The 14,933-nt window shown below is 46.9% G+C and overlaps 1 protein-coding gene across 1 annotated transcript; it reads left to right on the forward strand.

Moving 5' to 3' along the window:
• Positions 1 to 276: 276 nt before the first annotated feature.
• Positions 277 to 14,199, forward strand: LOC139401024 (E3 SUMO-protein ligase PIAS1-like; the record flags this gene model as incomplete). The annotated part of the gene is made up of 10 exons (XM_071145549.1): positions 277 to 367; positions 2,854 to 2,988; positions 3,780 to 3,885; positions 4,171 to 4,244; positions 4,367 to 4,527; positions 7,451 to 7,587; positions 7,899 to 8,088; positions 8,455 to 8,594; positions 12,465 to 12,505; positions 12,637 to 14,199. Coding segments are annotated over 10 exons (1,477 nt in total), but the record flags the coding sequence as incomplete, so codon positions are not given.
• Between the last annotated feature and the right edge of the window lie 734 nt (positions 14,200 to 14,933).

Genomic DNA, 14,933 nt, shown 5'->3' on the forward strand with positions numbered 1-14,933 from the left:
GGGGTGGAAACAACCCTGACATCTGTCTTAGGTAGTGGTTAGGGGGTGGAAACATAACCCTGACATCCGTCTTAGGGGGTGGAAACATAACCCTGACATCTGTCTTAGGGGGTGGCCAATGCTGGATGCAATTGAGATGAGCTGTGCAGGTGATTTTCGCACGTATTGATGGTTTACCGAGAGATCAGCTGGCCATAATCTAGTGGCCATTCTTCATTGCAATATGCCCATTATTGTGTGTGTGTGTGTGTGTGTGTGTGTGTGTCGCACGCACAGGTTTTGTCTCTCTGAGACGAGTTGTCCTCAGGAAGACCACTTTCCGCCCAATCTGTGTGTGAAGGTGAACGGGAAGCCATGCAACCTCCCGGTAAGAAACACAACTCCACACACTGTGCAGTACTGTTAGTTACACACTGTACAGTACTGCTAGTTACACACTGTACAGTACTGTTAGTTACACACTGTACAGTACTGCTAGTTACTGTTAGTTACTGCTAGTTACACACTGTACAGTACTGCTAGTTACACACTGTACAGTACTGTTAGTTACACACTGTACAATACTGTTAGTTACACACTGTACAGTACTGCTAGTTACACACTGTACAGTACTGCTAGTTACACACTGTACAATACTGCTAGTTACACACTGTACAATACTGCTAGTTACACACTGTACAATACTGTTAGTTACACACTGTACAGTACTACTAGTTACTGTTAGTTACTGCTAGTTACACACTGTACAGTACTGCTAGTTACACACTGTACAATACTGTTAGTTACACACTGTACAGTACTGCTAGTTACTGTTAGTTACTGCTAGTTACACACTGTACAGTACTGCTAGTTACACACTGTACAGTACTGCTAGTTACTGCTAGTTACACACTGTACAGTACTGTTAGTTACTGCTAGTTACACACTCTACAGTACTGTTAGTTACTGCGAGTTACACACTGTACAGTACTGCTAGTTACACACTGTACAGTACTGTTAGTTACACACTGTACAGTACTGCTAGTTACACACTGTACAGTACTGCTAGTTACTGCTAGTTACACACTGTACAGTACTGCTAGTTACACACTGTACAGTACTGCTAGTTACTGCTAGTTACACACTGTACAGTACTGCTAGTTACTGCTAGTTACACACTGTACAGTACTGCTAGTTACTGCTAGTTACACACTGTACAGTACTGCTAGTTACTGCTAGTTACACACTGTACAGTACTGTTAGTTACTGCTAGTTACACACTGTACAGTACTGCTAGTTACTGCTAGTTACACACTGTACAGTACTGCTAGTTACTGCTAGTTACACACTGTACAGTACTGCTAGTTACTGCTAGTTACACACTGTACAGTACTGTTAGTTACTGCTAGTTACACACTGTACAGTACTGCTAGTTACTGCTAGTTACACACTGTACAGTACTGCTAGTTACTGCTAGTTACACACTGTACAGTACTGCTAGTTACTGTTAGTTACACACTGTACAGTACTGCTAGTTACTGCTAGTTACACACTGTACAGTACTGCTAGTTACTGCTAGTTACACACTGTACAGTACTGCTAGTTACTGCTAGTTACACACTGTACAGTACTGCTAGTTACTGCTAGTTACACACTGTACAGTACTGTTAGTTACTGCTAGTTACACACTGTACAGTACTGCTAGTTACTGCTAGTTACACACTGTACAGTACTGTTAGTTACTGCTAGTTACACACTGTACAGTACTGCTAGTTACTGCTAGTTACACACTGTACAGTACTGCTAGTTACTGCTAGTTACACACTGTACAGTACTGCTAGTTACTGTTAGTTACACACTGTACAGTACTGTTAGTTACTGCTAGTTACACACTGTACAGTACTGCTAGTTACTGCTAGTTACACACTGTACAGTACTGCTAGTTACTGCTAGTTACACACTGTACAGTACTGCTAGTTACTGTTAGTTACACACTGTACAGTACTGCTAGTTACTGCTAGTTACACACTGTACAGTACTGCTAGTTACTGCTAGTTACACACTGTACAGTACTGCTAGTTACTGCTAGTTACACACTGTACAGTACTGTTAGTTACTGCTAGTTACACACTGTACAGTACTGCTAGTTACTGCTAGTTACACACTGTACAGTACTGTTAGTTACTGCTAGTTACACACTGTACAGTACTGCTAGTTACTGCTAGTTACACACTGTACAGTACTGCTAGTTACTGCTAGTTACACACTGTACAGTACTGCTAGTTACTGTTAGTTACACACTGTACAGTACTGCTAGTTACTGCTAGTTACACACTGTACAGTACTGCTAGTTACTGCTAGTTACACACTGTACAGTACTGCTAGTTACTGCTAGTTACACACTGTACAGTACTGCTAGTTACTGTTAGTTACACACTGTACAGTACTGTTAGTTACTGTTAGTTACACACTGTACAGTACTGCTAGTTACACACTGTACAGTACTGCTAGTTACACACTGTACAGTACTGTTAGTTACTGTTAGTTACACACTGTACAGTACTGCTAGTTACACACTGTACAGTACTGTTAGTTACTGTTAGTTACACACTGTACAGTACTGTTAGTTACACACTGTACAGTACTGCTAGTTACACACTGTACAGTACTGTTAGTTACTGTTAGTTACACACTGTACAGTACTGCTAGTTACACACAAACCATACCTTCAATTACAATAAACATTTGATTGAGATGTGGTGTGACTTTTCCCCCTCTCTTTCTCCCTCCCTCCCTCTCTCTCTCTCCACCTGTCTCTCTCCCTTCTCTCTCCCTCTCTCTCTCTTTCTCTATCCCTCTCTCCCCACCTCTCAGGGTTATCTTCCTCCAACGAAAAACGGTGTGGAGCCGAAGCGCCCCAGCCGGCCCATCAACATTACCTCAGTGGTCAGACTATCCACCACAGTCCCCAACACCATCGTGGTGTCTTGGACCTCAGAGGTTGGAAGGGTAAGATATGATAAGATGATACATTTAAAATTCTCTTAATTTGATTGTTGTCTATCTTAACTGTAAACATTTCTAGAAAGCGTTTAGTTTCTTTCTGACCTTTTTATTATTTTTTTGTTGTTGTATTTTTATATATTTGTATTTTATTTAATGTTTTAAATGTTTTTATTTGTTTATTATTGCCCCCTTTTCTACCCAAATTCCTGGTATCCAATTGGTAGTTAGTCTTGTCCCATCGTTGCAACTCCCATACGGACTCGGGAGAGGTGAAAGGTCGAGAGCCACGCGTCCTCCGAAACACGACCCCGCCTAGCCGCACTGCTTCTTGACACATTGTTCGCTTACCCCGGAAGCCAGCCGCACCGATGTGTCGGAGGAAACATCGTGCACCTGGCGACCGTGTCAGTGTGCACTCCCCCCGGCCCGCCACAGGAGTCGCTAGAGCGCGATAGGACAAGGACATGCCGGCCGGCCAAACCCTCCCCTAACCTGGGCCAATTGTGCACCGCCTCATGGGTCTCCCGGTCGTGGACGGCCCGGGATCGAGCCCGGGTTTATAGTGGTGCCTCAAGCACTGCGATACAGATGTCTTTAGACGTCTGTGCCACTCGGGAGGCCAATTTATTTGATGCATTAAGCACTTAGACTTTACTCTTGTAAGAAATGCTCTGTATAAATAATGTTTTGGTTTGGTAAGAACAGTGGGGCAAAAACACATGAATAAAAGTGCAGTGATCCGGATGAAAAAGAGAGTGATTTTAACAACCCTACAGCACCTTCTGTGTTTTCAGAGCTACTCTATGGCGGTGTACCTGGTCAAGCAGCAGTCGTCCACAGTACTGTTGCAGAGACTACGGTCCAAAGGCATCAGGAACCCAGACCATTCCAGAGCACTCAGTAAGGGTTGCCAGGACGACACACTGTTTACACTGTTAGCACTGTTAGCATGCTAGGTTAAATGTATGGATCTATGGATCTGGCTGAACGGGTCCATGACACACGTGTATCTAGCTACATGTTTAGTTCTGGCCTGTTGAAACCAGGCGTCTCGTTCTGTATTGTCATGGCGCTCTGTACTATATTCCATGTGAAGTGTTCATGTACTGTAGAGGATTGTGCAGGTCTTGTATAGGTGGTCATGATTGCTGCTTCTTCTTCATGCTGTTCTCTGTCCCCCTGCAGTCAAAGAGAAGCTAACTGCAGATCCAGACAGTGAAATCGCCACCACCAGCCTGCGTGTGTCGCTGCTCTGTCCGGTAAACACACACACTCTGTCTTAATACCCCTATTACTGTGCTTTACTGTGTGTGTCCCGACTTGTCTCAATACCCCTATCACCGTTTAACTACTGTGTGTGTGTGTGTGTGTGTGTGTGCAGCTGGGGAAGATGCGTCTGATGATCCCGTGCCGGGCGCTGACGTGTTCCCACCTGCAGTGTTTTGACGCTACGCTGTACATCCAGATGAATGAGAAGAAACCCACCTGGGTTTGTCCCGTCTGTGATAAGAAAGCCCCCTACGAACATCTCATCATTGACGGGTGAGACCCAGAAGCCTGTACCAGCTCTTAGTGTCTCTATTTAATACAGAACATAGTGGTCCTACAGGCCTTTCAGAAAGGATTCAAGCCCCTTCACTTATTCCACATGTTGTTGTGTTACAGCCTGAATTTAAATGGATTTACATTTTTTTTTTTATTGTCACTAGTCTACACACAATACCCCATAATGTCAAAGTGGAAGTATGTTTTTTGAAATTTGTAGTAAATAAATATTCAACCCCTTTGTTATGGCAAGCCTAAATAAGTTCAGGAGTAAAAATGTGCCACATAATAAGTTGTGTGGACTCAATAATAGTGTTTAACATGAATGACTACCTCATCTCTGTACACCACACATACAATTAATTATCTGTAAGGTCCCTCAGTCGAGCAGTGAATTTCAAATACAGATTCAACCACAAAGACTAGAGAGGTTTTCCAATGCCTGGCAGAGAAGGACACCTATAGGTAGATTGGTAAAAAATAAATAAAATAAAAAAGCAGACATTGAATATCCCTTTGAGCGTGGAAAAGTTAGTAATTACACTTTGGATGGTGTATCAATACACCCAGTCACTACAGAGGTACAGGTGTCCTTCCTAACTCAGTTGCCGGAGAGGAAGGAAACAGCTCACGGATTTCACCATGAGACCAATGGTGACTATAAAACAGTTACAGAGTTGAATGGCTGTGATTGGAGAAAACAACATTGTAGGTACGCAACAATACTAACCTAAATGACAATGAAATGAAGGAAGTCTGTACAGAATTAAAATATTCTGTTTGCAACACGGGACTAAAGTAATAATACAAACAATGTTGCAAAGCAATTATATTTTTGTCCTGAATACAAAGTTTTATGTTTGGGGCAAATTCAATACAACACATTACTGAGTACCACTCTCCATATTTTCAAGCATAGTGGTGGTTGCATCATGTTATGGGTATGCTTGTAATCGTTAAGGACTGGGGGAGTATTTCAGGATAAAAAATAAACTGAATGGAGCTAAACACAGGAACAATCCTAGAGGAAATCCAGGTTGTCTGCTTTCCACCAGAGATGAATTCACATTTCAGTAGGACAAAAACACAAGGCCAAATCTACACTGGAGTTGCTTAACAAGAAGACAGTGAATGTTCATGAGTGGCCTAGTTACAGTTTTGACTTAAATCTACTTGAAAATCTATGGCAAGACCTGAAAATGGTTGTCTAGCAATGATCAAAAACCAATTGACAGAGCTTGAAGAATTTTAAAAGGAATAATGGAGAAATGTTGCACAATCCAGGTGTGGAAATCTCAGAGACTTACCCAGAAACACTCTACTGTAATCACTGCCAAAGGAGCTCCTGCAAAGTATTGACTCAGGGGTGTGAATACTTATGTAAGTGAGATATTTCTGTATTTCATTTTCAATAAATGTGCAAAAATGTCTAAAAACATGTTTTCACTTTGTCATTATGGGGTGTTGTGATGTCATTATGGGGTGTTGTGATGTCATTATGGGGTGTTGTGATGTCATTATGGGGTATTGTGATGTCATTATGGGGTATTGTGATGTCATTATAGGGTATTGTGTGTGTGTATGGGTGAGGGGGGGGGGGGGATCTATTTAATCCATTTTGAATTCAGGCTGTAACACAACAAAATGTGGAATAAGTCAAGGGGTATGAATACTTTCTGAAGGCACTGTGTATACTGTATGTATACTGTATACATCTATGTTATTATACCGTATCACAGAAACTTGCGGCGGAGTCTGCCCCGACAATTTTGTGCAGATTTTCTTAATTTTAGGCTGGAAAGAAGCACATCATCCGGGAACGTGCCACTGGCCACTGTATATTCCTCTGGGTTTAGTTTCTTTATTTTCTGTGCCCGGTTTCAGACTTTAATGGTCACATCAGACCTGATGGGTTTAAAATGTGTAGCCCAACAAGTCTTTACATGGCTCCAGTTGCAACCAACTGCACAAATTCAATATTCACCCATAGGGTGACATTTTGGGTGAGCAGTGATCAAAATAAACAGGAAGTTGAGAATAGTTGATTAGCAGCATGAATTTGTGCTTAGCTGGGGGGTTGTTGAGTTGAACGGTCTGTGGTTGTGTTCTTCAAACATGAAATGGTATTGAATCCAGATAGTCACATCCAACCATAGGACGGGATTCCGCTAGTTGACCTACAGTATGTACAAAAACAACCTTCTCAGTTATACTGTATACAGGTCCACTCTATTCAGTTATACTGTATACAAGTCCACTCTATTCAGTTATACTGCATACAAGTCCACTCTATTCAGTTATACTGTATACAAGTCCACTCTATTCAGTTATACTGTATACAAGTCCACTCTATTCAGTTATACTGTATACAAGTCCACTCTATTCAGTTATACTGTATACAAGTCCACTCTATTCAGTTATACTGCATACAAGTCCACTCTATTCAGTTATACTGTATACAAGTCCACTCTATTCATTCCTACATGAGAGATTCAGATGGTCTTTTCTATTTTATACAATCTGTAGTGTATAGATGTATTTACACACACCAAGTAAACAACGTGAATAACACTGTACACACAATGACTGTAACACAACGTGAATAACACTGTACACACAATGACTGTAACACAACGTGAATAACACTGTACACACAATGACTGTAACACAACGTGAATAACACCATACACACAATGACTGTAACACAACGTGAATAACACTGTACACACAATGACTGTAACACAACGTGAATAACACTGTACACACAATGACTGTAACACAACGTGAATAACACCATACACACAATGACTGTAACACAACGTGAATAACACTGTACACACAATGACCGCAACACAACGTGAAGACATTGCATGTACAGTATACCTTCACACTGTTGTTTCTGTGTGTCTGTCTTGTCCAGGTTGTTTATGGAGATCCTGAACAGCTGTGTAGACTGTGATGAGATCCAGTTTAAGGAGGATGGCTACTGGGCCCCCATGAGGACAAAGAAGGAAGTACAGGAGGTCTCGTCAGCCTCCTACAGCAACGGACTGGAAGGTGAGAGAGGCGGTGTGTAAGGGCAGGCTTTTGGTCCAGCCCTGCAGCTTTTAACATACCTGATTCCACTACTCTGTTAGTTGGACCTTGATCTGTATCAGAATGTGTGTTAGAACAGTGCTGGAACAACAGGCTGCAAACCCAGTGTCTCTCGTTGTGTTAGATGATATTATTCTGGCTTGTTATCATTACCCTATATGTCTCATGACTATTCCACTGTGTTGCCACTTTCTCTAGGCTGGGGTGTGTAAATCACTGCAAAATAGGCTAGCTATATTGATTTGATTGTTTCCCGTGTCTCTCTCCCCCAGGCTTGCACCGGTCGGCGGTAGGGGAACAGAGGAGCTCGTCGTCCCACAACGGGGGCAGTAGTAGGATGAAGGTGGAGGTGATTGACCTGACCCTGGACAGCTCCTCAGAGGACGACAATGATGACCAACCACCCCTCAAGAGGCCCTGCCCCTCTCTGTCCCCCACCTCGCCTCCCATCGTCAACAAGGGGTGAGGCCCACCTCCACCAATACACCTCACACCAATCTCACCCCCCTCTCGCCTCCCTCACCCCTTTCACCTCTCCTTCCCCTCCCGCCCCTCTCTCCCCTCCCTCCCCTCTCATCCCTCTCTCCCCTCCCTCCCCTCTCATCCCTCATACCCCTCCCTCCCCTCTCATCCCTCATACCCATTTCGCACCTCTCACCCCTCTCTCATCTCTCGCACCTCTCACACACTTCTCACACACCTCTCACACCTCTGTGTGTGTTAATATTCTCTCGATCTCTCTCTCGCACCTCTCACACACCTCTGTGTGTGTTAATATTCTCTCTGTCTGTCTCTCTTTCTGTGCTGTGTGTGTGTGTTTGTTTGCAGAGTGTTGAACCTGCACCACCAGGTGTCCCCAGTGAGCCGGACCCCCAGCATGCCGTCTGTGGACACCAGCTACATCCCCCCTGTACCTCCCCTCATCCAGGACTACCGTCCCTACTACCACGCCCCAACCCAGCTCACAGGTAACACACTACCACGCCCCAACCCAGCTCACAGGTAACACATACACACTACCCTCCCTACTACCACGCCCCAACCCAGCTCACAAGTAACACACTACCACGCCCCAACCCAGCTCACAGGTAACATACTACCACGCCCCAACCTAGCTCACAGGTAACACACTACCACGCCCCAACCCAGCTCACAGGTAACACACTACCACGCCCCAACCCAGCTCACAGGTAACACACTACCACATCCCAACCCAGCTCACAGGTAACACACTACCACGCCCCAACCCAGCTCACAGATAACACACTACCACGCCCCAACCCAGCTCACAGGTAACACACTACCACATCCCAACCCAGCTCACAGGTAACACACTACCACGCTCCAACCCAGCTCACAGGTAACATACACTACCGTCCGTACTACCACGCCCCAACCCAGCTCACAGGTAACATACACACTACCACACCCCAACCCAGCTCACAGGTAACACACTACCACGCCCCAACCCAGCTCACAGGTAACATACACACTACCACGCCCCAACCCAGCTCACAGGTAACACACATTACCACGCCCCAAATCAGCTCACAGGTAACACACTACCACGCCCCAAATCAGCTCACAGGTAACACACTACCGCGCCCCAACCCAGCTCACAGGTAACACACTACCACGCCCCAACCCAGCTCACAGGTAACACACTACCACGCCCCAACCCAGCTCAGAGGTAACATACTACCACCACCCAACCCATCTCACAGGTAACACACTACCACGCCCCAACCCAGCTCACAGGTAACACACTACCACGCCCCAAACCAGCTCACAGGTAACACACTACCACGCCCCAACCCAGCTCACAGGTAACACACTACCACGCCCCAAACCAGCTCACAGGTAACACACTACCACGCCCCAACCCAGCTCACAGGTAACACACTACCACGCCCCAACCCAGCTCACAGGTAACACACTACCACGCCCCAACCCAGCTCACAGGTAACACACTACCACGCCCCAACCCAGCTCACAGGTAACACACTACCACGCCCCAACCCAGCTCACAGGTAACACACTACCACGCCCCAAACCAGCTCACAGGTAACACACTACCACGCCCCAAACCAGCTCACAGGTAACACACTACCACGCCCCAACCCAGCTCACAGGTAACACACTACCACATCCCAACCCAGCTCACAGGTAACACACTACCACATCCCAACCCAGCTCACAGGTAACACACTACCACGCCCCAACCCAGCTCACAGGTAACACACTACCACATCCCAACCCAGCTCACAGGGAATACACTACCACGCCCCAACCCAGCTCACAGATAACACACTACCACGCCCCAACCCAGCTCACAGGTAACACACTACCACATCCCAACCCAGCTCACAGGTAACACACTACCACGCCCCAACCCAGCTCACAGGTAACATACACTACCGTCCGTACTACCATGCCCCAACCCAGCTCACAGGTAACATACACACTACCACACCCCAACCCAGCTCACAGGTAACACACTACCACGCCCCAACCCAGCTCACAGGTAACATACACACTACCACGCCCCAACCCAGCTCACAGGTAACACACTACCACGCCCCAAATCAGCTCACAGGTAACACACTACCACGCCCCAAATCAGCTCACAGGTAACACACTACCATGCCCCAAACCAGCTCACAGGTAACACACTACCACGCCCCAACCCAGCTCACAGGTAACACACTACCACGCCCCAACCCAGCTCACAGGTAACACACTACCACGCCCCAACCCAGCTCACAGGTAACATACTACCACGCCCCAAACCAGCTCACAGGTAACATACTACCACGCCCCAACCCAGCTCACAGGTAACACACTACCACGCCCCAACCCAGCTCACAGTTAACACACTACCACGCCCCAACCCAGCTCACAGGTAACACGCTACCACGCCCCAAACCAGCTCACAGGTAACATACACTACCGTCCGTACTACCACGCCCCAACCCAGCTCACAGGTAACACACTACCACGCCCCAAATCAGCTCACAGGTAACACACTACCACGCCCCAAATCAGCTCACAGGTAACACACTACCACGCCCCAAACCAGCTCACAGGTAACACACTACCACGCCCCAACCCAGCTCACAGGTAACACACTACCACGCCCCAACCCAGCTCACAGGTAACACACTACCACGCCCCAACCCAGCTCACAGGTAACATACTACCACGCCCCAAACCAGCTCACAGGTAACATACTACCACGCCCCAACCCAGCTCACAGGTAACACACTAACACGCCCCAACCCAGCTAACAGGTAACACACTACCACGCCCCAACCCAGCTCACAGGTAACACACTACCACGCCCCAACCCAGCTCACAGGTAACACACTACCACATCCCAACCCAGCTCACAGGTAACACACTACCACGCCCCAACCCAGCTCACAGGTAACATACACTACCGTCCGTACTACCACGCCCCAACCCAGCTCACAGGTAACATACACACTACCACACCCCAACCCAGCTCACAGGTAACACACTACCACTCCCCAACCCAGCTCACAGGTAACACACTACCACTCCCCAACCCAGCTCACAGGTAACATACACACTACCACGCCCCAACCCAGCTCACAGGTAACACACTACCACGCCCCAACCCAGCTCACAGGTAACACACTACCACGCCCCAAATCAGCTCACAGGTAACACACTACCACGCCCCAAATCAGCTCACAGGTAACACACTACCACGCCCCAAACCAGCTCACAGGTAACACACTACCACGCCCCAACCCAGCTCACAGGTAACACACTACCACGCCCCAACCCAGCTCACAGGTAACACACTACCACGCCCCAAACCAGCTCACAGGTAACACACTACCACGCCCCAACCCAGCTCACAAGTAACATACTACCACGCCCCAAACCAGCTCACAGGTAACACACTACCACGCCCCAACCCAGCTCACAGGTAACACACTACCACGCCCCAACCCAGCTCACAGGTAACATACTACCACGCCCCAAACCAGCTCACAGGTAACACACTACCACGCCCCAACCCAGCTCACAGGTAACATACTACCACGCCCCAAACCAGCTCACAAGTAACACATACACACTACCGTCCCTACTACCACGCCCCAACCCAGCTCACAGGTAACACACTACCACGCCCCAACCCAGCTCACAGGTAACACACTACCACGCCCCAACCCAGCTCACAGGTAACACACACACACAACCACACACATTACCACGCCCCAACCCAGCTCACAGGTAACACACTACCACGCCCCAACCCAGCTCACAGGTAACATACTACCACGCCCCAAACCAGCTCACAAGTAACACATACACACTACCGTCCCTACCACCACGCCCCAACCCAGCTCACAGGTAACACACTACCACGCCCCAACCCAGCTCACAGGTAACACACTACCACGCCCCAACCCAGCTCACAGGTAACACACACACACAACCACACACATTACCACGCCCCAAACCAGCTCACAGGTAACACACGCATACACAACCACACACATTACCACACACAACCATACACATTACCACGCCCCAAACCAGCTCACACAACCACACATACACAACCACACACACATACACAACCACACACACACGCATACACAATCACACACACACCAACCTAGTACAACACACTGCCTGGACACATTTCTTCAGGAGTCTCCTCAGGGTCTGTGGAGACCAGTATGTCCCTGTTTACAGTAAACACTAACTTGTCTGAGTCAGTTGAACCTGTACTGATCATGGTTCATTGTGAATAAAATGAATGACTGTATGTTGTGTTTGGTCCATTGTTTTATTCACAGATCTGAATTTCTTCTCCTTTCTACAAGGGGACAATCATCAGGTATGTTTTAGATGGAACCCCCCCTGTAGGCCTCCTGAAGTCAACACTATAGCCTCTAAAGATGTCCCCAGAACTTGGGTTTGGTAACAAGATGAATATAAGTGAATGTACCTGTTTGTCCTCCTCTGAAGCATTACAACATGGTGATGGCCGCCGCCGCCGCCGCCTCGGCCTCAGACGACCACGAGCTCCTCCTCAACCACTTCCGTCCCTACACCACCTCTTCCTCGTCCTCCTCCCAGCTGTTTCTGGACCAATCTGGGGCGCCCTCCTCTGGCTCGCTGGCGCCCGTCAGCGGTGGTGATGGTGGAGGAAACAGCAGCGGTGGCAGCAGCAGTAGCCTAGTGTCCTCTAGCAGTCTGAGAGACACTCACAGCACACACTCCACACACTCTCACACACACCCCACGCACTCACACACACACCCCACGCACTCACACACACACCCCGGCGTAGGAGGTCGGTCCAGTGCTGATGTGACGGCGGCCGCAGCCCTCTACGGGGCCGTCCCCGACGTGATCTCACTAGACTGACGATTTTGTTTTCGGCGACCAGCGACTGACTCCGAAACAGAGGGTTTGTTGGTTGTTTAATGGAGGATGCAGTCATGACTACTAAACTGACGCAGAAACAGTTTAACGGTCCCACCCAGTCTACAGCTCTGGTTTTGAGTTGTGTCGTTAAGGCTGACTCCAGAACAGTGGAATACCTGTCTGTGGCGGAGCCGGTCCCGAGGTGTCGTTTGACTGGGCTGACCCAGGAACAGTTATAAAGTCACACCCCACAGATGGATGGTATTGGCACCTAGTGTTGCTAGACTGACTCCAGAACAGTTACCGGTTGGTAGCTGGCTCCCTGACGACATTCCACTAGACTAACTCCAGAACAGTTACCGGTTGGTAGCTGGCTCCCTGACGACATTCCACTAGACTAACTCCAGAACAGTTACCGGTTGGTAGCTGGCTCCCTGACGACATTCCACTAGACTGATATCAGAGAGGTCTATGGGTTTCATCTCTGACGTCGACAGACTGGACCTAGATCAGCTCCCTGCCGGTACCTACCAGAAACGCTAGCCGTGCAAAAACGGAGGAAGGCTCTTTTTTTTTTTTTTACGAAAAGAGTAACGCTGTGTACAGAGAACAAAAAGTCTATTTTCTCTTTTTACTTTTGTATATTAATTAATTGAAGAATGTTTCTGTCCCGTAAGTAACTTCAGTTGCTATTTTGAAGTGGAGACTGAAGATGTATCCACACAGCGATACATACGTTTCCCCTCGATAAAATGAACTTTAATATCTCATTACGTTTCTTTGGTTTTTATCCTGTTAGATCTGATGGGGATTTTCCTCACACATTCATGGCATTACCTCTTGACATTTTCAACTCTCTCTACTCTTCATTTTGAAATCACAGTTGAATTTGTTCTCCAAGACAATATCTTTTCCTTGGTTGACTTGTTTGTTACTGTATAATTTGTTTTGCTATTCTGCGTTCTAAGTTATATGTCAGATATATGAATAAGTCTCTCTGGATAAGTGGATCTGCTAAATGACGTGAACTTCAGCTTGATACTGTGGGGAGTGTATAGCTAGGTGGGTGATATTAGACATTTCTGATTTTCGTCCCTGTTAAAGGGCCAGTGCCGTCAGAATTCTGTTTCCAGGTGTTTTTATCATAGTGCACAACGGCTGATGAAAAAAAAACGTAAATCAGTTTTATTTCCTGATAGTTGCTGGATGAAAATAATCTACACAGGACCTTGTAATCAGCAGGTTTGTTTGGGCGGGAATTTCGGCTTTACATGGTGACATCACGATGTGGTAAATTTGTTGCTAGACCAATAGCAAAGAGACTTCCAAACCCTCTCTGCCAATAACAGCTCGTGTTCAGTTCCCCCCCTTTACATGGTGACATCACCATGTGGTAAATTTGTTGCTAGACCAATAGCAAAGAGACTTCCAAACCCTCTCTGCCAATAACAGCTCGTGTTCAGTTCCCCCCCTTTACATGGTGACATCACCATGTGGTAAATTTGTTGCTAGACCAATAGCAAAGAGACTTCCAAACCCTCTCTGCCAATAACAGCTCGTGTTCAGTTCCCCCCCTTTACATGGTGACATCACCATGTGGTAAATTTGTTGCTAGACCAATAGCAAAGAGACTTCCAAACCCTCTCTGCCAATAACAGCTCGTGTTCAGTTCCCCCCTTTACATGGTGACATCACCATGTGGTAAATTTGTTGCTAGACCAATAGCAAAGAGACTTCCAAACCCTCTCTGCCAATAACAGCTCGTGTTCAGTTCCCCCCCTTTACATGGTGACATCACCATGTGGTAAATTTGTTGCTAGACCAATAGCAAAGAGACGTCCAAACCTCTCTGCCAATAACAGCTCGTGTTCAGTTCCCCCCTTTACACGGTGACG

Source organism: Oncorhynchus clarkii, unplaced genomic scaffold, assembly GCF_045791955.1.
Source record: "Oncorhynchus clarkii lewisi isolate Uvic-CL-2024 unplaced genomic scaffold, UVic_Ocla_1.0 unplaced_contig_12733_pilon_pilon, whole genome shotgun sequence".
Lineage (NCBI taxonomy): Eukaryota > Metazoa > Chordata > Actinopteri > Salmoniformes > Salmonidae > Oncorhynchus > Oncorhynchus clarkii.